At 37.4% G+C, this 25,376-nt stretch overlaps 1 protein-coding gene across 6 annotated transcripts in view; it reads left to right on the forward strand.

The window, feature by feature from the left end:
• The window catches only part of RUNX1T1 (RUNX1 partner transcriptional co-repressor 1), a 114,726-nt gene that overhangs the window by 74,452 nt on the left and 14,898 nt on the right, over nucleotides 1-25,376 (forward strand). For all 6 annotated transcript variants that reach the window (XM_021543195.3, XM_021543196.3, XM_077782939.1 and 3 more), the window contains 5 exons: nucleotides 2,930-3,111; nucleotides 10,809-11,059; nucleotides 12,300-12,385; nucleotides 13,014-13,215; nucleotides 21,147-21,215. In XM_021543195.3, the coding sequence (XP_021398870.1) occupies nucleotides 2,930-3,111; nucleotides 10,809-11,059; nucleotides 12,300-12,385; nucleotides 13,014-13,215; nucleotides 21,147-21,215 (790 nt within the window). The remainder of the gene's footprint in view (nucleotides 1-2,929; nucleotides 3,112-10,808; nucleotides 11,060-12,299; nucleotides 12,386-13,013; nucleotides 13,216-21,146; nucleotides 21,216-25,376) is intronic.

Genomic DNA, 25,376 nt, shown 5'->3' on the forward strand with positions numbered 1-25,376 from the left:
GGCTCTCAGAAAAAAATTGTCTTAATTTAAATCTCTATTTTTTAATAGATCTGTAATAATTTATTTAAACTTGCAATTACAAAAACATCAAAACCTAATTTTATACTATGTTCTAATGAAACCATTTCAATTTAAATTATAATAATGAAATATTTCTGTTGCTGATGGAGGAGGCTAAGATAGTGCCTAAATCTTGAAGGATATAAGGCTCAATCCAAAACAAATGTGGAGCATTTTTCAGACACTGAAGTGTGACAATTTAGGGTGGTGTAAGCTGATGTTGTTTGCCATCAGAGTTCCTCTGTTTGAGAACTGTTTTTTCACCACTGTTAAAAATTTGTATCTCTCACATGCAGAGGTACAGAAGTCTGTCTACAGGCTTCAACAGCAGTGTGCTATTGCAGGTATAGAGATCTGCCTTTGCTATTAGAGCAGAACCTCTGCACAATCCTTTGTGTCCAAGGCCACAGGGGTATTTCAGAGTCTCTGTGAGTAGGCTTGAGTTGCCTTAGGAACCTCATCTCTCCCTGCTCACAATAGGGAGAATATTGATGTTTAATTCTGTATTCAAAATTAGTTCTCATTGTCTTCCCAAAAGCTAGTTCCTGTGTATCAGGACCATGGTGACCAGAAGCAGTTTGCACACTTGACCTACCTATTGGTCAAGTATCCTGATTAATCTTCTCCCAACAAACTAATTATTTATTAATATATGGTTTGATAAAGATTGGTTAGAATAATATTTTGAGCAGGTTGAAAATACTTGAGCTGAACTATAAATTTTTAAATATTGCTTTTCTTGACTTTGAGATAAGTATTTGTCCAAATATTACTTTGTGCTATTACAAGCCCAAATTATAAGGCTTGTAGTTTTCTAACTTCTAAAAAATGAAGCAACTGAATATATCCACACTTAATATATGTATTAAAGGCTGTACATGGTTGTTCTGTGCAAAGATAATATATTCAATCTATTTAGATAAATCTATATTCAAATGTTTGTGTTAAAGGGCAATAATGAGCTCTTCTTTAGGAGAAGGTAAACAAGTAAAATAAACCACAGCTTTTGCTGAACAGTTCAAACTTTGGTTGTCTCTAGGAGTATCTATGCATTAAAAAGGTCCTTTTTTGTTTGTGATAGTGGATAAGGAATGCAAATGCTTTGTTTCTTACTTCATTGCTCACCTCTGAAGTAGGGCCTTCACATTTCTACATCACCGGCCTGCAGAGATGTGATGATACATCTTTTAAGTATGTACCACTAGTCAAATACTAGATCTGATTCTTTTATTTCTTCCAGATACTTATTTGTAAATATATATGAACTTTTCCAACTGTTTCCTGCCATGCAAAGCAGTTGAAGTAGTTGAGTGTCTTAACTTGCATTCTATGTGAGCTTTTTAAAGAAACAGTGAAATTAAAATAAGTGAAAAACACTGCTCACAACACAGTCAGTCAGTCAATCTCTCTGATAACCAAAAGAAAACAGATATTTGGTTCTTTCACAAAATATTTCTGTTCTATGTAGGTCTGAAAAGACCTCCATATTCCACAATCGTCATTCCATCCTATGAATAACTGATAGCAATTTCTAGTTTTTTTACCACTGTTAAAAGTTTCATATGTACTGACTGTTCTGGCAATTTTTGTCACACAGTGGTTCTACTTTTATGGTAACAACAGATGCCAGAGCAGTTGCCATTGTTATAATGCTAACAAAGTAATTTACCAAGATCCTGGGCTCGAAACTTTTCAGAACATCTGGGGTTTTTTTGTTCCATGCACATTACTTTTAGAACTTTTTTGTCTTCAGAAGTATTTTCCTGCTTAAAAGAGTTTTTTTGGTTTAGTTTATTTTTTTTTTTAAGTGAGAGTTATTTCAAAAGTAAAGGAAGCTACTGAAGTTCTTTATCTTTAGTTAGTAAAGGTTATGACATTTAATCCAATATTTAAAAATTTTAAGGTCAAAAATCCTAGTGATGGAAAAAGAGAGGCCGAGGCACATCACTTTATGGTTCAAAAAAATAATTAGGTAAAAATGAGTGGCCTTTCTTAGTATCAATGTTGGCATGTGCTGCAGAGAAAGGAAGATGTTTCCCAGGATGCGTAACTATCTCTGCAGAGGGAAGGGACATACGGTTCCACCTGTTCTGGCAAAACGTATGACTAAGTGTGGCCACAGTAGATGGGCAAAATGCGCTGCCCAGGGATCAACAAGCATTTTCAGTTCTCTTTGTCTGAGTCCTGGTAATCTCCAGGCCATGACCCAAGTCCCAGTGGGGCCATGAAAGAACAGTTAGAAATCCTTCAAGCTACATCTGGCTAGGAGGAGGATTGTAGCCCTCCGGGTGATTAGCTGAAGCTCTGGAATGTGAGATTTTGTTGTAATCTTTATTTTAATGTGCAACTGCAAGTGTAATGGGAACGCTGAGGGCAATCCTATTCTCAGTCCTGTTCTCCTCAAGGCCTCAAAGGATGGTGACTGAGGCAGCTTATAGAGTTGCAGATCCCCTGGTTTCAGACAATTTCTGAGTACTTAATGTAGTCTGAATGGGAAACAAAGGATTGTCACTTGTTGAAAACAGCTGATCCATAGGAAATCAGGTTTTAGACAGTTAGAAAGCAGAAGTCAGCCAAGACAGTGCTTTTTCCCTCTTTAAAGATGTGGCACTCAGACCTGGTTTTCTCACAGCATTTACTGTTTTCTGTTAGATTTTTGATAAGCTCCCATCCTTCCATGTATATTTAGTACAGCTATAGCCACTTTTGGAGGCTGCCTGCTTTCAGGCAGCTAACCACAAACCTAGCTGGGAATGATGGCAACGGTTTCAACTCAAAGCAGGCTTTCCTCTGATTTCTGATTTTTCTTCTTCATCTCTATTGAAACTTCTTGCAAGCTGCCCTCTTAACACGTGCTGCACTCTTACAGGCCAATCTGCCCCTGCTGCAGCGGGAGCTGCTGCACTGTGCAAGGCTAGCCAAGCAGAACCCAGCCCAGTACCTCGCCCAGCACGAACAGCTGCTTCTGGATGCCAGCACCACCTCACCTGTTGACTCCTCAGAGCTGCTTCTCGACGTGAACGAAAACGGGAAGAGGCGAACTCCAGACAGGTGAGCAGCACCGTGCCTTTTCTGCCCTTCCCAGAGTCTGTGGGCCCGAGGTGCTGAGCTCCACCAGCACAGGGGCAGCACAGGGTGGGTGCTGGGGGAGATACTCTGATGGTGTTCTCTGGGTGTGGGTCCTGTCCTGCCTTCAGATCCAACCTGACCATCAATGTTTCCAGAGATGGTATATCCACCACTTCTCTGCGAAACCAGTGTTTCACCAGGTTCCATATTAAAAATTTCTTCCTAGTCTGAATCTACTCTCTTATTAGCTTAAAATCATTCCCCATGCCCTTTCATAACAGGCCCTGCTTATGCATGTCTACATATACATACTTACATGTATAAATGGAGAGAGAGCTACATACACATTCCTGAGTATATAAATATAATACATGCACACACTGATTCAGTCACCTCAGGGCTCACTGTGGTCATACCCACACAGAAGTAATGGTCAGCCAGTACTGTAGTACTTTGTGCACAGTATTTCTGTCATGAAGTGCCAAGCAACAGATCATGCCAGCTCCATATACAAGTCCTTTGCATCTGACGTTTTGTTGAACTCAACATTAAATGTAAGGAAAGTTGCTAGGCATTTATATTGGGATGTACAAGGCAAACCCCAGAGCACACTCAGGGCTTTGACTCCTTCTGTTGTGCCATATTTCCATATCCATACATGGAATATGCATAAGGGTATTTCTTTCAAAGAGGATAAGTGTTCACTGCAATCTGTTTTGTTGTTGAGCTGAGGAAAGTCCGGGCAGAGATGGGGCAAGCAAATTTTTGTGTGTGAAGTACAGTGGCTTTAGGGGTATGAAACAGTTCTTATATTTTGGAATAAAGTTCTTTGTTTAGTGTTAAAAGGAAATTACTCTTGTGGTTATTTACTTTTAGCTGTCTTCCTATGCTAATGTTAGAAATTCAACTGGCATTTACATTTTACCTTTGGGAAACTCGGGTATTTTATTTTTCATTGATTTGTTTGCCATGGGTTTTTAGTGTGGAAAACTTATTATGCTGCTCTGCCAAATACCATTACCTGTATGCCTTAGGTATGCAAGTGTCCCAGTTATCTTTTAAATGAAAATGATGACTTGCAAAGTCAAGAAGCCTCGTAACTTTGTCCAGGTGACATTTTTGTGTTGGAACAGGCTTGAATAGCACAAAAATAAAGAGAAAACAAAGTCTGAAAGTTCACAGTAAAACTTTAGACTTTTCATAGACAGAAGTGAACAGTAAAATTTAAAGTCACATAGCCACTAGATAGAAAAAGATGTGAAAGTATTTAAAATTAGTTTGCCTGAGATTGTGTTTCAGAAAAATCACAATGAACTAGCAAGAAAATTAAGGTATAAGCAGAAAAACTCCTTTTATATGTAGCTACCTTCTTTCCACCAGTTTTTCCATATAACTAGACCAAACTGAAGGAGTTATTGAGGTTAATGGAAGTATGTTTATGCAACTCAGAAAGATGATTACTTATTGGACATTTTACATGTATTCTCTTACTATGTGCAATGAAATAATTTTTCAAAGCTGAAATTTAGCACCTTGGGGCAGTTCTGTATATTCTCAGTCTTTGCAGAGTAGTGTAGCAAAACATATGTTAAAAAGGCCTCTTAATATCTTGTGAATAACTAAATGTCAGCATACTGTACTCTGGTGTCAGTAGCAGACACAACATTTTTCCTACAAGGAGATAGACACACATGAAATTATCTCGTAAGCCAGTGAGGTATTGCTTGACAGAATACAGACAAGAAGAGGGATGTGCTTTCCTGACAGCCCTAACTCAGTTTTTTTTTTTTTTTCCCTGTTTGTAGAGAAGAGTATTACTCATATTTCACTTAAGGTTGCAAAGGAAAAATGCAAAATAAAGTCTTTCTTTTGCTTTCCATCCTTTGCATTTGGAATAATGCTCCCTCTCTTTGAGATCTTGTTTGACAGTGCTGAATTTTGGCCATATTGTAGTAAGTACTGTCCCACCTGTGTTATCTTCAGTCTTGCTTGTGAGGGAGAAGATGGGTGATGCAGGTAGAGACTAGGACAAGAACTTTGTAATGGAAAGACCCTGTATTAGTTTTATAACAAAAAGGACATAAAATTAGCACAAAAATGGGGCCAGCAGATCAGGATAATATTGGATTTTAAAGTCAGCCTTCATCTTTTAGTTAAAACTGAGGCCCAGATCTAGAGAGATTTGGGTATGGTTTAGGATTTTTTTTTTCTTAGCATTTCCTTTTAGTTAAAATATGTAGGTGTTCTTAAAATTCTGGATATGTGCATGCAAAGTCAAGTGCCTTTGGCTTCACAACTGAAGTCTCTCTTAGGCTGTGCACAGCTTGGAGAGCCTTCAGTTCCTCCACAGGTAGTAATGCAGCTTTTGGGGTGAGGGGTAGACAGCTTAACTTCCATTGTTGTGGGTAAGAGCCTGTGTTTGTATCCCCAGGGTGCAGGGAGGGTGTAGCATGGGGTGTCCCATTGGCCTGCACACTACAAGGTGCAGCGAGGAGCTTCTGTCAGTTACAGCCTGGAATTCAGCTCCTCAGTTCTGGGGAAGTGGTGTTTCAGAAAAACCCATCCTTCCTTTTTGACCCTGCAACTGTTTGCTGTAATGAAAAAGGCTCATGTAAAAAGAGACCGCCCAGTGCGCTCATTGGAATGGTACCTTGAGATTTAAAAATAAGTTGGTTTTGTTCAGTGTCAAGCAACCCTGTCACTGGTTAGTCACATCTACTTTTCCATTGCCTATGACTGTAATAAAAGCTATACAGAAAAAAAAAGTGGCAGTGTTGGCTGAGCCAAGTTCAGTGGAGTTGTCTTGTGCACTCAAGAACATTTGTGCAACAGATTTAGTAAAGAGAACAAGATGCTTTTGGAAAGATTCTTGCATTTACTGAATCGGAGTCTGCATACCTTTTAATTTGGATAATGTAAGTAAATCAACCACAAAAAACTGTCCTCAGAGGCAGAACATGCCTAGACTGAGTGAGTATTGAAACCAAATACTTGTCTGGCTTTATACTCATTACACTATTAATTATTTTAATTGTTTGCAGAGGAGCATGAGGAAACATCTGGAAACATATATAACTTTTGTTTAGAAATATAAGTAATTTTCAAATATAGTAATAAAAATTCAGCAGAAGATAGCAGACTTACTTTAAGGGAAGGGTTTACTGTGACTCCATGGCTAGTAAATGAAAAAAGATTGCTTAAAGGCTACATCTTCCCAGGAGAACTAGCTACAGCTGGAGTAATTTTGATTGAAGATGTGTGTCTCACTGAGGTAAACTTGTGGTATCTTTTTCACTTCCTAAAGTATATGATAGAGATGTATAGATATATAGTTATACACAGGTAAGCATTGTATATAATGTATATGCTACATATATACATACACATTTATTTTTCTTTTGGGTATGGGTAACTGCATACCACTGATACTACTGCAGGAAGAGTACAGTAGAGGATTAGGCAAAGAAAGTGGAACAAGTGTTACATGTAACCACAGCTGCCTCATGATTTTTTGTTGAAGAAAATCCACATACAGTATAGTTTTCTGCTTATAATTTCAGAACCCTTTTTGCATATCCATTTTCCAATTCTTGTTATTTATCTGCATATCCAAGTCTACTGTATGTGAGGTTTCATAGAGCAATCTGACAGCCAAGCTTTGTGGTTTACTGAATGTTTTCTTGGTGCATATGGTCTGACACGGATGAGCAGCCACGGTGAGATTTTGGAGTCTATTAAACTAGCTCATTAAAAAGATCAATCTGTTTCTGTAATAACACTGGGAACCATCAGTCACTGCAAGAGAAGAAAACTGACACCTGAGGAGACAACACATTTTGGTAATTTGTTCATGACATGTCATGAACAAAGTGTTCACTGTATTTTGTTTACAAGTTTTGGAGTTTACATTCTACTGTAGTAAAGCAAAGGAACTTGGACCACAGTGAGATTTTATTTTGGTGAATAAATGCCTAATTATAAATCACATTATTTTAAATACATTAACAACAAAAAAAATTGTGCTAATTGCTCATCCTTTAAGCTTGCTGGAAAGGGCTGATGGCACGTGAGCATGTCATATAGTGACTCTACATTTATGGCAGTTCTCTACAGAGTGGATATGGGATAACAAAAAATTCTGTTAGAATATCATTATTTTGAGTGAGAAGAAAACAAAAGTGGCCACAATTGTGTTGTGACTTTAGAAAGTGCTGCTGTGGTAGCAGTACACTTGGAACCTATGACATGAAATACATGTCAGAGGTACTTGGGAACAGAGATGAACTTTGATAACACTGTTAGGTAAATCTTATTTGAAGAGGCTCCTCAGTATCTGAGTAAGGTGAAGGATGTTCACAGCTCTTACATCTGTGCTCCTTGTATGCCATGTGTAAGTATGAGGAATTTTAAAAGAATTTTTGTAATATGAACTGTTAGCAAGGCAGAAAAGTAATTTTTTTCTGTAACACAGAAACAGCTACTTTATTCCAGCAAAGCATTATCATTTGTTTGATTCATCAAACCTTTATTGGTGGAAATCAGTTTAAATCAAAGCATCTTGCACAAATAGTAGATGAACAGCTTTGTCTCATTCTTGTAAGCTGACTTTAGTGTTCTTTGAAATTTGTGTAATACTCTTGATCAGGTGAAACATAATTTTCTAGCCAAGGCAGTTTTGCATGGTCAGATTTTCTACCCAGGAAATTGTCCATAAATTGCAATAATTTAAAACTGAAATCACAACCTAAAAACAACATAAATTGTATTAAATGTTTACAGGCTAAAAAGTAGTGTCTATTCTGCTGTCTTTAATCTAAGTAAATCATGACTTCAAGTAAAATGACCCCCTGTGTGTTTATAGCTGAAGGACTCCCATGTTTGTCATATTGCCAATTTTCCAAACAACAGTGTTGATAAAGGAAAATGTGGCCAAGAGGAGTAAGGAAAAAAGTGTCAGTTATGTTTCCTACACATTCACTGTTATTTCTTCTCTACAGCTTCTGGTTACTTTGCAAAATCAGATGAAAGCAGATTAAAATTGTGATGGTGTTATATTTGGAACTACTATTCACATGGGTGTGCCAGTAACTGGGAAACAGGAGTGCTTCCTCAGGCACCTGGGAAAATGCTGTTGCCCCAAGGGAGGGAGACCTAAAAGAATGAGTAGGACTGAGATCAGAAGCAGACTAGTGGGTCAAATTCAGAGCATCTGAATTATGGCACTCTTCAGCACCTTATCTTTTATCACTCTCTTCAGTGTATTCAGATATAGTAAATTTGGCAGCATTTCCAGTTCTGATGAGGTTTTCTAAGTTGTTTCCTTTTTATATATTTTTATGTGGTCAGAAACATAAAATGAGTTTATATACAGTCTCATTCTAGTATTCTGGTAAACTGCTTATTTGGTCAGTGCAGAAAATATAACAACAAATAGTAGAATTAAATTTTTACACCCGAAAAGACATGGCAGCCATTACTCAGCATAATAGAAAAACTATTGTTTCAGTAAATATGTTTTCAACAGTCATGTTAGTTTCTATCGTAGTCAGAGTTCATGGATATGCCGGTGTGTTTTCCACTGCATTCCAGTTAAGGCAATTAAGTACAAAGCATTCTTTAAAAACACAGAAATACCTGTACATTCGTGCAAATATATACATTTGCATGAAAATATATTATTTTAACATCAAGCTGTAGTGTAGAAGAGGAAAAGTGGATTCCCACTTGTTGCAGTTTTATCTCAGTGATCAAGTCAATGAGTTATTTAATTGTTTGCTGTTTCTGACTTTTGCCCATCTAAATTAGAGAACATTCTAACTGTAGTAATAAAGGACTTAGGTGAATTATTAGTTTGCCTTGTACAGACAGAAAAGCCCATTTTTTTTGCTTGCATAGTATTTTGACAACTGGAAGATTGGCACACTGAGTTTGAGTAAATATGTGCAAAGAAAACATACAATAGCCACTAAATACAAACTTGTCTTGAAGAGCTGTCAGAAACATCACCACCCATTAGGTGTTATTGCAAGCAAATACATCATGCCAAAAATAATAAAAAATATATGATGGACTTCAGGTTTTCTTGGTTAGGAGTTTTCACAGCCATGCTGCATTTCTTTTGGAGCAAGGTACATGCTCCACTTTAGCAAAGGATGTCTTTTATATGTGCCCAAAATGAGAATAGATGTCCTGCTATGCTGGTGAAAAATTCTTCCCTCTTTGTCAAATTACAGTTTAGTTTTTAACATATATATTTCTCTGGCATTAGTAATTTTGGTGAGGTCTCTGCTTCACTCCTTCTGAAAACAATTCAGCCCGTCTTTTAATTTCCTGCCACTAGTAACAAGATCTTAGTTTGATTGTCTCTCTCAGAGGATATTGGCAATGATTTGGTTTCATCCTCTTCTCATTGGTGGTAAATGGGAACCTGTTGAGGGGTGACAGTGCCTCAAGGGTGCTTGATTGGTTTCTGGGGGAAGGTTTGTTGTAGAGCAGTTGTTTTTAAAATAGGCAAACAAGAAAAATCACTCAAATTTACCTTTCAGTGTCAAACAATTGTGTTATCACTAGAAATGATGCATTATATCATCCCTTTCTTCCAGAGGATAAAGTTATTTTATAAAAGAGCTGGAATATAACAGCAGTTTAATAAAAACTTTTCAGGAGAGGAATGAAAACACAGTTTGCAATATTTATATCTAAGAAACTTTCTGATCAAAGCTAATATTTTGTAGGCTTTCTTCATTCACATGGTTAAAAAAACCCCAAACATTTCAGTGAAATAAGACTTTCCCAAAAGGGTTGTGAACTTGTGGTTTTTTTTAAAATATAATGGAGATTAGTTCAGGGTGAGTTCAAGGTTCTCAGGCAGAGGTGTCAAGAGTTCTTTGGAAATAGCCGATTATTAATTTAATTAAAGAATAACTAGTAAATAAAAAAACCCTGTCCTTCTCCTCAGTAGCTCTTCCAAGTTGCCGAGCATAAAACCCCTCTCTAAGAGTAATGAAGTGGGAAATCCTGAACATTACTGAGGACTTGAGTCTAACCACATCTTGCTGCAAAATTAATGATAGTCACAACACCTTTGACTGGAATAGCCCAGATGGTGCAAAAAATCTCTGAAGGATGTATTTCTCATCATTTGGAGTCAATTCTTCCCCAAAGTCTCTGTGTTACACTGATCTTGATGGGAGCTCATTGTATGATGAGCTTCAGCACACTGCCACGCACTGCTAGACTTTCTGGTAGCCTCTTGAAAAAAAAAAAAAATCTTGAACTGCAAATTTCTCCTAAGCACTATAGGCTATAGCACTACTGAAAACAGTAATTTCTTGGTCCCTAGCTTCATGTATCAGTTGATGGTTTCACCTCTGCAACTGCATGTGTACTCACTCCATCAGTCTGTGATTTCAGCTAAGGCTGCTTACTCTCCAGCCCCTCATTAGGTGGCTCTATCAGAAGGCTCCCCGATAGTATTTCTCAAGTTACAGGGATGGTTAGACAAATGAGTCCTTTCTATGTTTTGAATCAGCAGTGTTATGAGATGTTCTGTAATACCACACATTTGGAGCAAATGAAAGAACAAACTTTAGTTCCTGAACCTGCATGTGTAGATTGGGGTGCATGTCCCCAAGTTCTATTCACTAAGTCAATTAAAGTTCCTTTGCTTTGTTTTTCAGAACCAAAGAAAATGGCTTTGACAGAGAGCCTTTGCACTCAGAGCATCCAAGCAAGCGGCCCTGCACTATTAGCCCAGGCCAGCGGTACAGTCCAAATAATGGCTTATCTTATCAGCCCAATGGTCTGCCTCATCCCACCCCACCTCCACCTCAGCATTATCGTTTGGATGATATGGCCATTGCCCACCACTACAGGGACTCATACAGACACCCCAATCACAGGGACCTCAGGGACAGAAACAGACCTATGGGTAAGGCATGTTGATTTTCTGCATTTTTTTTAGGTTTCCGTTTCTCTTGTAACTCTATTTTGTGAACAGGACATTTTTATCTGTAGTGCAGATGTAGCCTTTATGGCTGTTTGTCCATACAGCTGCTTCTAATGGCCTTATTTCAGAGCTGTATTTGTAAAAGTGGATTGAATTGTGTCTCTAAGTAAGAGGGTCAGAAATGGGAGGAACCTGTGTTTTCAAAGCTGCATGGGTGACATGGACACTCAGGTGTATGGCAGGCAGGGATAGGTAGAGCCTTTTATTTTTCTTCTGATGCCAGATTTGTGATGATAACAACATCAAAGTAGCCTGATTTCAGCTTAGAGCAGAAGATAGTTGTTATCTTTCAGAGAAGTGTTTTGTGTGTGACATGTCCAGAGCATGGAGGATGTGAACACCAGAAGCACCAGCCACACCCCACACAGCATGGTTTGGTTTAATGGGATGCCTGATGCTCTTGGATTTTTCTTCACATCTGCACTTACTGTTTTTTCTTGTTTGAAGCAAATCTTCAGTAAAAGAGGAACACTTACAAATATTCAGCATCTGTATAGAGGAGGCTAAGCAAAGAACAAGTGTTGGTTCTCCTTGAGTGTTGATAATAAATACTGGCTTGGTTGTATCATGTTGTCAGCTGCTCTGATATATGTGCTACATTTTAACCACATGTTGTTTAAACATCTGTGGAGGGATGAACCCTTAATGATGCTCTGTTGACATGGTAGTAATTACTGTATTTAGTGAAATAACACTGAGTTTATACTAATATTTTTTCAACTCTCTGAAGTACAGCTAGTATTATATGCACTGAGTTACCAAATAATTGCCTTGCTGACTTCAAGTAGTGCAAATGAAAAATTATATATTGTAGTATGTTATATTTATGTATATAATAATTGTATATAGTCAGAAAGAGAAATGTCCATTCTTGAAAGGTCATCTTGCAACCTGTAGAACTTACAGATTTGAACTCATTAAATTGAACAAAACAGTAGCATCTTGTGTGAAGAAAAGTACTAAAGAGAACTTAAAGCAAAGTTTTTTCTGAAGCCTTTTTTTTTTTTGTGGTGGCATTTCTAATGCAAGAACAGGTAATATATTATGCTTTTGTCTATAGACTCTTTTTTCTTCTGTTTTTTTGGTTGGTTGGTTGGTTTTGGGGTTTTTTCCCCATAGAGGACTTCCAATGTTGTAAACACAATTTGTTCCTCTTTGGCAGGGTTGCATGGCACACGTCAAGAAGAAATGATTGATCACAGGCTAACAGACAGAGAATGGGCAGAAGAGTGGAAACATCTTGACCATGTAAGGGCTAAATATCCATTTATGTATAATTGTCTGAACAGAGGCCTTCTAAGATAGGAATTTAAAATTTTTATTTTAAAAGCAATCTGAATTCCAGGACAGGTTTTGAAATCTTTGCTTATTAAATCAGAGGGCTTGATGTCCCCCATTAGATAGTTCATACCAGGCCTTGCTGATAGCTGTCTCCTGCATTATCCTAATTATTACAGTCTGCCAAAAGAGGAATGGACATTCTCTATAAACACTGGATCTGGGGCTTGGATTTGTTCCTGAATTTATTAGCTCTTGTAAAATTTGTAGGCATCAGTTCTGGACCATATCTTGTGTCCTCTGAGGTGCCATATAATACTAGTGGCAGGGCTACAGCCTGTTCAGTTTTTCTCCTTGTCTTTGCTCTTTTTCCTATAAGTCCCTATCTGTATAGTTTCGGATCACAAGTTAAAAAGGAAGAGATTGTCATTCTTAAAACAAGACTAGAATTTTTCAGCTATAGTTGAGGTTAACAAAGAGGGACTCATTTATTATTAAAACCCATGCACTCAGTACATTGATGTTTTCTTTATTATTATATGACTCTGAATAAAAAAATTCTTCTTTGTTCCTGTGCTCCATCCACTGCTGTGAACAGTTGTTGAACTGTATAATGGACATGGTGGAAAAAACCAGACGATCTCTCACTGTCCTACGGCGATGTCAGGAAGCAGACCGCGAGGAGCTGAATTACTGGATACGGCGGTACAGTGATGCGGAGGATTTAAAAAAAGGCGGGAACAGCAGCAGTAGTCATTCCAGACAGCAGAGTCCAGTGAATCAAGATCCAGTTTCCTTAGGTACAGTATCCTCATTGAAAATCGTGTGCTGAGTCTCTTTAAGCTCAGCCAAGGGATAGATGACCTTTACATTTGTTCTTCTGATTCTGTTATAATGATGAGTCCTCTCTGCTGACTGCTGAATTCACTATAACTCTTATGCCCAAACAGTGCTGTTTCTGGGTGGAACGGCTTGAGGTTTTTTGGGTGATGCTTGGTAATTTGCTTTTCATTCAGCAAAGTCTAAGAAGGTGGGGTGGGAGGACAGACTGTCATGTAGCGGTGGCAGAGCAGTGAGATGTGCACTGACTCTCTGTCCCTTCTGACTCCTTCTCTTTCCTGATGGCTTAAAAAAATCCGTAGGTATTCCTGGATTGTTTGCAATTCGAAACAGAGGGCTTTCACCTTCTTAAATCAAATTACTTAACTTGGAAGTCGACTTTCTAAAGAAATGGAGTTGTAAAGATACAGGCACTTCTTAGGTGTACTTGGTTTCTGTTTAAGAAAGGAATAAGATCTGTAATGCTCACAGTCATGCACGCATGATCCTCCTAGGTCTGTGTCCATGGCTGCAGCTTGTGCAGGTGTGTCTGAGGACTGTTTGTTGTGTAGTTCCATGGAGCTGTGCAGGCCTTGGCTCAGGCAGTAGAGCTTGAGCTGGGTGCACTGCAGCCACCTTACAAGGACCAGACCAAACAGCTCCCTGCTGCAGACCTTCACAGTCACTCTCAGACATCTCACCTCATCTCAGTACCTCACACATCTGCTCTAAGAGGACTCTGCTCTATAAAAACAAGCTTTTAATTTAAGGGCTTTCTGTAAGTTACTCGTACTTTTGTGGCAGATCTGCTAAAGAAACATCTTGGTGATACCTTTTCATTGTTCTTGTTCTTTTGAAGACAACAGGAGACTATTCTTGCTTGTCTAATATTGTCTTGTAAAAAATAAATTGTATCCAATGTCATCTACTCAAAATCATCATTAATTGTGTTCATTACTAGAATTACAGAATAGAATCAGTAGAATATGTATTATTTTGTAACTATATTTTAACTGTGTTTTCCTTTTGCCTTTAAGAATAATTTACTAAGTCAAAAATTTATTTAATTGCAAATAGAAAAACAGAGAAACAAATCTAATCCCATCTCCATCATTCCCTTAGTAAATTTTTAGAGTTACTACTGTAATATTTAGTGCCTCTTGATAACAAACAAATCTTGTGTGTGTGTGGTGTGTGTGTATGTGTGTGTGAGAGAGAGAGAGATTACCTGAGTCAATAGTTCTATAAATGTGCTCCAGTCAGTGGAAGGGAGGGTTATAGAAATGTTTCCATAATCCACTAATAAGTCTAGTCCCTAGAGGAGCCCTTCTCAGAAAGTATTCAGGTAATGGCTTGTATGAACAGTACTAAATTTAATGTAAAGAAAGAGTCATAAATCCAGTATCTGAAATGTCAATCACATCTGCAACTTCAGGAAGAGCACCTGTGGGTACATCTAAAGCAGTGGCTCACTTCTCTAGTGAAGCTGTGATGCAAAAAGAGACAGGCCATGGTGCTTTTGTACTTAGTAGGTAGTAAAAATGAACAGTAACTTGAGTGTTTATACTTCCCCAAAGAAACTGGAACTCACTATATTCATCAAAACTTTATAGATAATATTACAATCCAGGAAAAATAGTCATCACCTGAACAGCAGGTACATAAGATAAAATGAAGATCAAGCATACAGTTAGATCCCTATATTAGCATTTGTTTGTGTTTTTGTCAAGATGAATACATGGAAACAGCAAAGTCTTCTGGCTTAAAAGATAATTATACAGCACAGTCTTTGGCATTGGACACATCAGTCAGCTCTGCAGTACTGTGTGTACAAATTAACTGCTGGAGTCCTTTCAATTTTAACATGTCCACTTTGGTTATTTGGTTGAAAAATACTTCTGAGACTCACAAACATGAAACTTGGATTGGTTCAGTGATGTAGCATCCATGCCAGTTGTAAATATTGGTGAGAAGTGCTTTTATGTCTGACATGTCAGGGAGAAAATACTTACTTTGGAGTCTATGGAAAGCTAGTTCTCGTATTTCCTCAAATCTGGTAGTAATCTAGTTAACAAAATGAAAACCCCTAACATTCAGAGGTATAATGAAACTAAAGCAGTGTCTGTGAGATTTGAGATGCTTTAGGGCTTTTTATTTTAGTTTTGAAGTAGGGAAAAAGGGATTGAAGAATTTCTGTAATATTTTAATCAAAGTACCACAGCATGTAAATATTGGGGGGTTTGCTACAGAGATTCTAAATGTCAGTGATTTCTCTTTGTACCTTTTTTTTGGGATTTTTTTTCAACAAGGTAATCCAGTCTTTAAATCCATCCTGTCATCTCCACCAGCAAGAGAGAAAAAAAGAGGACCATATGGCTACATTATCTGTGCCTTTGTTTTTTTTTCTTTACAATTCAAATATCGTCATTGAAGTGATAACTTCTCATTGCAAACATTATGCCACAGTCTTCATAGATAGGTCTTGCTGAAAAACTCTGAGCTGAGATCTAGCATGGATAGTTTGAGTTGAAAAGTAATTGAAGAAAATTCTGGTTGTCATTTTGAACCTTTTTTCCTGCCAAAGATTTTTGTGCTTCTTTTTATTTTACATCCCTGTAAATCATGTTGAGCCTGGAAGTTTGCAAATATCTAATCAGTATTTTCCTGTTGATATTTTAATTAAAAAATTAAATTAAATACTTGATAATTCATTTTAATGTAGTGTAATCCAATACACACATTAGCCAGCTACAACAGGTTACAAGTTGCCATTATTCTCCAAGAATGTGCTGAAGGTAAGAGGGTCTTTTCAGTCTGAATAATGCATGTTTATGAAAGTCTAAAAATGATTCAGACTTTATATATATTCGCTTGATTAACTGTGATGGTCTATGAAGTGAATAATGCATCATCTGACTCCTCCATTTCTGCTGAAGAATTTCAGTGCTACATACTGCAGCAGGACAGCAACTTGCATCCTAATAGTGAATAATTACCCATATCAGACACTGTATACTGAAATACACACAGTGGGATAAATTAAAGATGAGGGTTCTTCAGCATCGTGGGTTATAAACAAGATCTATAACCATACTGAGTGCAGCTGTGGCTCTAGATAAGTGGAGCAGGCACACATCAGAAGGTCTGCAGCAGTGTTGATATTTTGTGTCTGTTGAATTTATCTGAATGGAAATCTTACAAAATAGAGTTTGAAATCTCCAACTGAAGAGTGCAATACCTGCAGGATTTGCCTCAGGAAACCAGGATTCTCAGAAGTGTAGGAATTTGTCAAAACCACACAGGTTAGCCATTTCTTAATACATTTTTAAATGTTAACCCTTTCAGACCCTTTTTATTTTTTCTGAAGCTGTTCACCATCATGTTTTCAGTGTTAGTCAGAGCATTCCTGCCAACACATCTGTTCATGCTGTGATGATAAACCTGCTCCTTTGCCATTTGCAGATAATCAGCAGTGCTGTGATATGCATGATATTCTCAACATGAGCAAACCATAATGCTGTGAATACCACAGTAACATTTATAACTTGTAATTCCAGAATGCAAAGCCTCTGTGATACTGGTCACTGATGACATTAAGTATTGCTCTTAATCCACTCTCTGCACGGGAGGTTTGGGCTAGATTGTGGCTTAGTGAACTGCATGCTGTTTAGGTAGGGCTCCAAGTGCAGGAACATTGTATGTGTGTGTTCTCAGTGCTCAGTTCTGATGTGGCCTCTGCTTGAGGATGATTCAGTAGTACAGTACCTATGTGGCTTTTCTTTTTCTTTTACAATGAGAACACAACAACTATATTTTTAACACAATTTCAAGGAGTGTTGCAATAGCTGCAAAAATGTATTAGAGGGCAAAAAAGGGCAAAGATGTACTTAAAAATACTGGGAACAATTGCCCCCAACCAGGTTGGCAAGGTAGTCTCATTCAGTAATTCAGTACCTTCAGAACTCTATGTGGAACTGGCACACTTTTGAACTTGACTCTTACAAACAAGGCAGTGAATAATTTATATTTGTTGCTCTGAGAATTTTTTGTTTGTTTTCTGTATCCCACTAATGGTGTTACATTTATTATAGTATTATATAATGAAGCAGAACTTGTATATGAAATATGGAAACCACATAAATACATAAAAAGGCATATATATTTAATTTATTCAGGGCTGCTTATATGTAGCTTTTATAATTTTCGAGCCTCAATATTCAGTACAGCATGTAGGGTATTATTATCACTACCAGAATTTTCATGGATGCAGTAAATTCTAAAAGATCATCAAAACATCAGCTGTTCATCTCCATTTCTTAATACTTCGTGTTATAATATGCCAGTGTCCAGTGGTAAAAACAATTATTTTGTTTTGCCAACTTACCTTCTGTTCTTCTTTCCAAGTGTGAATTAGGCTTTTTGAGATTATTGAACATTTCTTTTCCTTCTAAGTTTTTCTGTTCTGTTTTCTTGGGTTTGAGTCTTATGATCACATAAGGGTTTACATAATTTATTTGGCCCTAGCCTTTCATCTCAGTTTCACTTCACAGATCCATATTTATGGCTGCTCTTACAACTCTCCACAGCCCTGCACGTGGCTCTCTTTCAGCACCTTTTCTCTTAGTCTTAAAGCAACCAAAAATTTTTATTTGAATGCAAGATCTGAAACCAATGCAATTTTTTTGTTTTCTTTAAGTGTATTCTCCAACAAATTTTTTACTATTTCACAAGTTTATTTCACATTACAGTAGAAAATTCCAATGCCACTTTTGATGTCAAAAGTCTCTTTTGTTTTTATCTCATTTAAGCACTTATAGACAAGTAGAGATTATTCTTATATATATGTGCTTTTTATTTGACTTGTTCATCTTTTTCCTTTGGTTCAGTAAGAACTGGACTAATTACCAATACACGCTTTCATGCCTTGCCATGAATTTCAAGTAAATTCAGTTGTGTACATACCATTGTTCTGCATAATGATATTGTTGCATTTTCACCATTAACAAACCTCTGTTTTTATGTCTGACATGCAAGGCCTTTGTCAATATCCTTTTCTGAATGACCTGCCTTGTCACCTCATATTATTCTTATTGTTGTCTTATTTCATTCCATTTCCTTCCAGGCAGCATTTACTTTGACTTCTAGGTGCTGCAGTTAGTTATTTAAATTATGTGTTGTCCTCATTATGGCTTTTTGCATTGTTGTCCACATTATGGCTTTTTGGTTTTAGATTCAGTGTTTTAGGGACTTCACTCAGTTGTGTTCATCTTGGTTTGAGTTTGCTAGATGTCCAAATTAAGATCTTTTGTGCTTCTGTTTTAATGAGAAATTTTTGTGATTCTTAAACTGAAGGACTCCTTACCTTAAAAACACTAATATGTAAGATTTATATCCTCTGGTCATTTCCTGTAGTTTAGGCTTATAAAGAAGATTGTTTTCATGGACTCATCGCCACTGACTAAACAATAGCCATGTTACTAAAACTTTTCTGGCTTGAAAAATATGGTTTTTATTATCTTCATAAGTGCTTCTTGTCTTTTTTGTGCACCATTCCAAACTATGGGAAAGTGTCTCATAAGCTTTTGATTTAAGTCTTCTTGCAGAGGATCTCATTCCTCATGTAAATAATTTGTGGTTGGAATAAGAGCTTGATTGATGTTTATGTTTTGGAAATTTTAACAATTATCTGGCAATCTGGTCATTTATGTCATTGAATTCCGTTTTTGGAAAGTCATGTGTACCAAAAAATCAGTTCCACATCTCTCTGTCCTTTTTCTTTCTTTTCTTTTTTTTTCTGCCCCCAAAACTAAGAACCATAGATTTAAATCAAGGTTATGCTCCCCTTGCACTGGATGATACGTTATAGCAGACAGGAAAACTGAATACAAAGTAAATGCATGAATGCAACAAACCCCTTGTTTTGTAACATTTGGAGCCTGGTTGGGTCTGTTCCTGCAGGTATTCCATGAAGAGCAAATAAGAGTGGTTTAATTTTTTGCCTTTATTTTTCTTGAGCCTTCAAACAATATTTTCTGTTGTTACCCCTGTCCCCCTAGCAGAATTGGCACTGTGCCTGTAAGTCTAAAAGCTTTTAAGGGGTGAAAACCGTACACAAGGCTATTTGTCATCTCCAGAATCGCACAAGCCAAACCATACTGAGAATTTTCCCATTTTTGGTATCAGGTCTGAAATCCTCTATCAAGCTGATTAAACCAATATAAACAGCTGTTTTACAAAATCTGCACACCCGCCCCCAACACATATACAGTCTTATTATTTTATGCTTTAGAGGTGTGAAAGTCTGCCAACAAAAATCTATTTTAAATTGTTGTCCCATACTTCAGTGACAACCAGAAGAGCTGGGTAAATCCATTCAGCTGCCTGTCAGATGGGAAGATGTACTCCCAGTCACTGTCTGCAGATTTTCATGCTAGAAACTACATCTGTGAAACAGCGCACAGGGATTCCCTCCTCTCTGTTGAAAAAGCTCCTGTCACTTCCACCTTTGTTAGCTGCCTGCAATATTGTCATCTTTTAAAAGCATTTAAGTTTATGTGGGCTACTGTATGTAAACAGTACTGTATGGATACATTTAATGGTGTAAGAAATTATTTGCAAAACCTGATGTTTCACTTTTTCTTAAAAATACTTTTTAGGTATTTAAGTATACTTTTTAAGTACTTATGTTTAATGCTTTTTGAATAAAGTTAGTGAATAAAAGCTAATAAGATACAAAAATGAGTACATTTAGTTAAAATTAGTATTCAAAGAATGGCAGGTATACTCTTATATATTGTTATATTTCAAGCTCAGACATCAAACAGGAATTTTATTTCTAGCAGCATCTCCAAAACTATTCAAACCTGTCTGTAATGTAACAAATCAAGTTATTTTCTTTAGGCAATTGAATTCTGACACACTGGCAATAGCAATCATGACAGTGAACTTAGTTTTATGTGTTTGGTTGGGATTTTTTTTTTTCATTTTGTCCTCTATTACTTTGAATAATAGTTAATTAGTTTTTAAATTGCACTTGAAAGGAGCAATTTCAAATTCATCTGCTGAGGATCTGTATGCTAAATTTCAGGCCAAAGTGAATTTTCTTTTTGTATCATCTGATCTTAGGCCTTTGAAATCCCTGTGGAAGGGATTTGCTGATTTCAAAACTCTTCGGCGCAGGTCTAAAGGTCAAACCTTTTTTAAAAAAAAAGAGGAGAAGGCGAAAGAGCTGTCAAAATGTGATTGAAATATGTGGATGAATTACAAGCTTCAGCTCCAGTGAGGTTGTTTGGCAGCATGTATTTAGGGCCTTAACCTAAAGTTAAAGGTTCTGTTTTTCAAACTCTCGCAGCTGCAGTTGTCAGCATGGGCTCAGATATAGGAAAGTATAGCTCTGAACTTAGAGACTAACAACCCTTTGCTTTTCTGTGGACAACTTTTTGATCACTGGAAAGGCGTCTTGGCTTCTGTCTGCACTCATCAGTACTCATTATTGTGCACAGAGCAGAAGTGCCAGACCTGCACTGTTGCCCATTCTTTTTCCTTTTCATTAATACAATGAGAAAGGACAAAGCAGGTCACTCCCTCAGTTTGTCTCACAAAGCCTCCCTTAAAAGTATGGATACTGTCATACCGAGTTGTCTCAAAATACTGTCAAAGAAAAATAAAATTAATATCTTAACTTGGCTTAAGATTAAACATTCAAGTCACAAGCATTGATCTGGTCTATGTGACATTCATGAGCTACAGCCATAGCAACCGTTTTGTTTTGAGGAGAAAAAAGCTTCACTTGATTTCTTTGTCTGAGCTATAATTAAAGAGTAAAGGTATTTTTCTCTAAGCCTTGTTCTCAACAAGCCAGCATTGCTTATGATGCTCTTTCTTTTTCCCTGTTCACCGCCTCCTCCTGCAGAATCTCATCGGGAATTCCTTCACAGGCCTGCGTCTGGATATGTGCCAGAGGAGATCTGGAAGAAAGCTGGTAAGAACTGTTTAAAAACACCAGCTTAGTCGTCTGGCAGCTGTGTGCAGTTGTTAATGCACTGATGTGAGGAATCGGGAGGCGGGGGAAGGGCTTACAAGTAACAAGAAGAAATTGTGCTTAATAGTCTTAAACTGGAACTGATCGAAATATTAAATAATTTTATAATAGAAGCATCTGCTGCTATAGCTGGGAATATCAGTACTTCCAATATGTACCCCTGTTTTCAGGGCTTCTAATGGTTTCAGACTGAAACTTGATATGTTAAAAGTTTGTCTGTTAGCAATTTTAAAAAAAGAGGTTAGTGTAGGAGGTTTTTTTTTTTTTTTAAGCTTCAGGGTTCTTACCTAGTTTAAATAAGAATTCCCAAAGGAAGGAAAAAACCCAAGTACACCTGTTAGAAAGACTTCAACTATGCAAAGTAACCATTCTTAATTTAAAAAAGACTTTGTGCCTGTCAGCCCCCAGTGAAGCCTGTGCTCATAAACCTGCAGAGTGTGCAATGAAGTCAGCAAGTTCGCATCTCTGCAGCTGCTCTGGCTGTTTGCAGGGCATTGACAGCATCTGCCTGTGCCTGGAAAGCACCCTGGGCAGACGTTGTGCTTGTGCAAAGTTTTCTTAACACTGAAACTCTGCCTGAGCACAGGAGTTTCCTGGCGAGGATCCCACTCTGATGCTGGAGCTAAACCTTTGCTCTTCTGACGCGGACATCAGAGCTCCCTTGTTTTCAGAGGGCCAGGAGGCAGCTCTTGAGCTCCTTTGAGATAGTTGAGGAACTATTTATACACCCAAACATGCCCCCCTGCTTTTGAACACCTGTATAACCATGAAGTCTGCAGCAGCTGTCTGAGCAGCAGTTAATGATTAAATGGCAAATATGCAGCAGTGTTGATGCTTTCTGATCAAATCTCCTGTAAATTTTTGCTGCTTTTCAGTGTATTTTAAACTAGATATACAGCATACAGGTAAAAATGTTATGCTGTTATCTTGCTGCATCAGACAAGAAGCTGTGTTTTGTGTGTAATGTATGTTTATCATGTAAAGTCTACATTTGTCAATATGTTAATGTTTTTAGAACTATTGCGTTTTCTGTGAAAAATAGTAAAACATTGTACATGTTCTTGGTTTTGTCCAAGGAAAGTGTAGTATTTGTAACTCAGTGCCCAAGAATATTTTCATATTGCCATATTTATGTTAACATTTTAAATGGAAAATACAAAAAAATATGCAATCCCAGGAAATCTCACTAAGAGGATAATTATTCTGCTGAATTTCAAAAACTTCAGTCCTCTTGCAAAATCTAGGGTTTGATGTCGTTTGGCATCAGGTTATTTATGACTCATGGATTCAATACAATAGAAGAAAAAAGTTTCTTCGTAATTAACACAAGTTAGCTGAAGCTTTTGGGTTGAATTATGAAGTTGGATGTGCACTCACTCTGCATGTATTCAAAAATGGTAGTGTGCAGGACCTGTGATTTCGTCTTGTGAACATCTATGTTATCAGTTCCTTTGAAACAAAGTTTTTCCTTTGGTCCCATTTCCAGTCTCTTATTTTCAGGTTGATGTGGGTTTAAATCAAGTGATTGTGCATGTGAATTGGAGACTGGAAGAAGTGTAACTCTGCAGGATGCATACCTCTATCTGTTACTAAGTCTAGTCAAATATCAGAAAGCATACTGCTTTCATAAATTATGGTCCTGCATTTTTAGGAGGCTGGTCTCAAACTGGAGGTATCCACAGTTTCATGATGAAGGCAGTAAAGGTGCAATTCAGCTCTGTAAGAATAGGCCTCTGATGCCATTTGAGATGCTGGGCAGCAACTTCCACTCTAGGAGACTACAAATCCCTCACAGGCTATTTCTTTTGGTGCAGTGTAGATCTCTTCATGTATCAAATGTCTGTAAAGACCAATGTGCAGAGAGCTGAATCAAGTATGAAATTCTGTTTGGAATCCTGAATCTATTACATGAATGTGGCATAAAAACAGTTAATAAGCAAACTCAAAAGCATGTGGAGAAGGGATTCACTTTAAACTTTTGGAGATTGGTAGATTCCAGTGTAATTATTTAAAATATACCAATATACCACATGTGCTTTTGTGGCTGCTGGAGCAAGGACATATTATGCAGTACCTCATGAGTTAAAGCCATGTAAGCCCACTTCAGTTTCATACACCAGTAGAAAGTGATCATCAGTGCCCTGATTCACCTCATTGAATTATGGATATGGGGATGAAGAATCCAAGACAAGTTTTTGGCGTTCCTCAGTAGTCAAGAAGGAGGGAGGCAGGTATTGAGGATCAGTCAGATTACAGGTTGGATGACTTGCTCCCTGGGAGTACAAACTTCTTCCCTTTACTAAATACAGAGAGGGTCACAGGCCCATTGTGGGCTGCTGGAATAGCTTCTTCTGTGTCATGTAGGAACTGTCTTCCTTCCAGCCATCGCTGTCAATTATGCCCAATGCCCATGGCAGTCCAGCTGAAAGCTCTGGAGTTACAGAAGAGGAATGAAATAACCATCCTTTATCTCTATAAAGGCAATAAGGGTCCTGCACCTTGTACAGAGTAGTCCTGAGACACATGATGCATTTTGGGATATAATGCTGAGGTAACTCTTTGCCACCAGCTGCCAATGGCCACCCTCACCAGAGTCAGCCTGAAACTGAGATGATCCAAAATATTGTGGTGGTACAGGACTGCACATCTGACCACCACCTTTCTTTTCTCATCATATGGACAAAATGTGTTAATGATGTGAGGGAGGTGACCAGGAGCTGGGTGTGGAATCGTCATTTTTAGGTGAAAGATAAGCTCCTCTCTTAAGTCTGCTCCAAGGACTTCAGACCATGCTGACTAATGCCTATTTTGCACACAAGCTGCATCCTGGAGGTTCTCTCATGTGTTAATGCTGCTCAAAGGGAAGGAAGATTTCAGTTGCATTCCTAAAATGGCAGTGAATTTGTGCCAAGAGTGCTTAGCAATGCTGGGAAGGCAGAGGATACAGGTACATGCATCTTAGATACTTGGTTTTAAAAACTTGCAGATTTCTGCTATCTGTTACTGGAATCTAGTCACTCTTCCTTTCTCTGGAAGCACAGGGAAAGGAAGAGTGCTGGTATCATTCTTGTTCTTCATAGCTCAAGGCAAATAAAAATCTCCTTCGCCATCACAAACATATCTTCAACTACGAAGCTTACATTCTATGTCTATAAAATATCAGTAGTATTTAGTTTGAGAAGCTGTGAAGAAGATCAATGATAAATTTTTTTCTGGTTATTTACATGTTCATGAGTTTGTAATATATTTAAATAATGATGGTACATTGTGACCTGACATATTTTAACTTATTTATTTTCACACCTAGTCTAGCACAATACAAATGCTCTCATCAAAGTTAATGGAAATAATAAAATTCTAATCCATAGTTTAAGCCAGTCAAAAAGTATCAGTCAGGCACATGGCCTCATAAGCACTTTCAGACATCCTCATGTAAGAGCATGAAGAGAATGCCAGAAATGTTGCAAAAATCTTATGCAATATAGAAGATATAATTTTCAATTTCTATATTTGGACTGAAAAGAAGTAGATTATCTGGGATGAAAAACTGCAATTAGAAGTCCGTGTAAAAATGTTGGAGCATTTTGCTTCTGTTTATTATAAGAAACTGGCATTTCTAACTACTGCAAACACCTAACTGTAAAACTGAATTTATATAATGTAACAAAAGTGCATTATGTCATTCAAAGATCATTTCAATTAGTAGCAAATATCAGCAAGAACACAAATTTTCTTTAAGAAATCCGCTTTGTCAATAACTGCAGTTCATAGACACGAAACGCCTGTATTTAAGTTGCCTCAGTTTTCTGAAAATGGTAATAAAATTGCATCTGTATGTTTGCCTGTGTATATTTCTTTTCTCGTGATCAGTGAATGGTTACAGTTGGTAATAAATATTCAAGCACCTTGCAAATGTCCTACCAATTCCCTTTGCTGATCTCCGTGTGCCTGTGGGACTAGAATAGGAATGCATAATTTAAATATAAATTGCCTGATTTGCATATACAATTAGACTAGCTGTAGCTTTGATCGTAAGCAAAAATTATTGTCCTGTATTGCCACTTAGATAGAATTTTAATTCACCTTGAATATTCAAAGAAA

Source organism: Lonchura striata, chromosome 1 (genome assembly GCF_046129695.1).
Source record: "Lonchura striata isolate bLonStr1 chromosome 1, bLonStr1.mat, whole genome shotgun sequence".
In the NCBI taxonomy this organism is placed as follows: domain Eukaryota; kingdom Metazoa; phylum Chordata; class Aves; order Passeriformes; family Estrildidae; genus Lonchura; species Lonchura striata.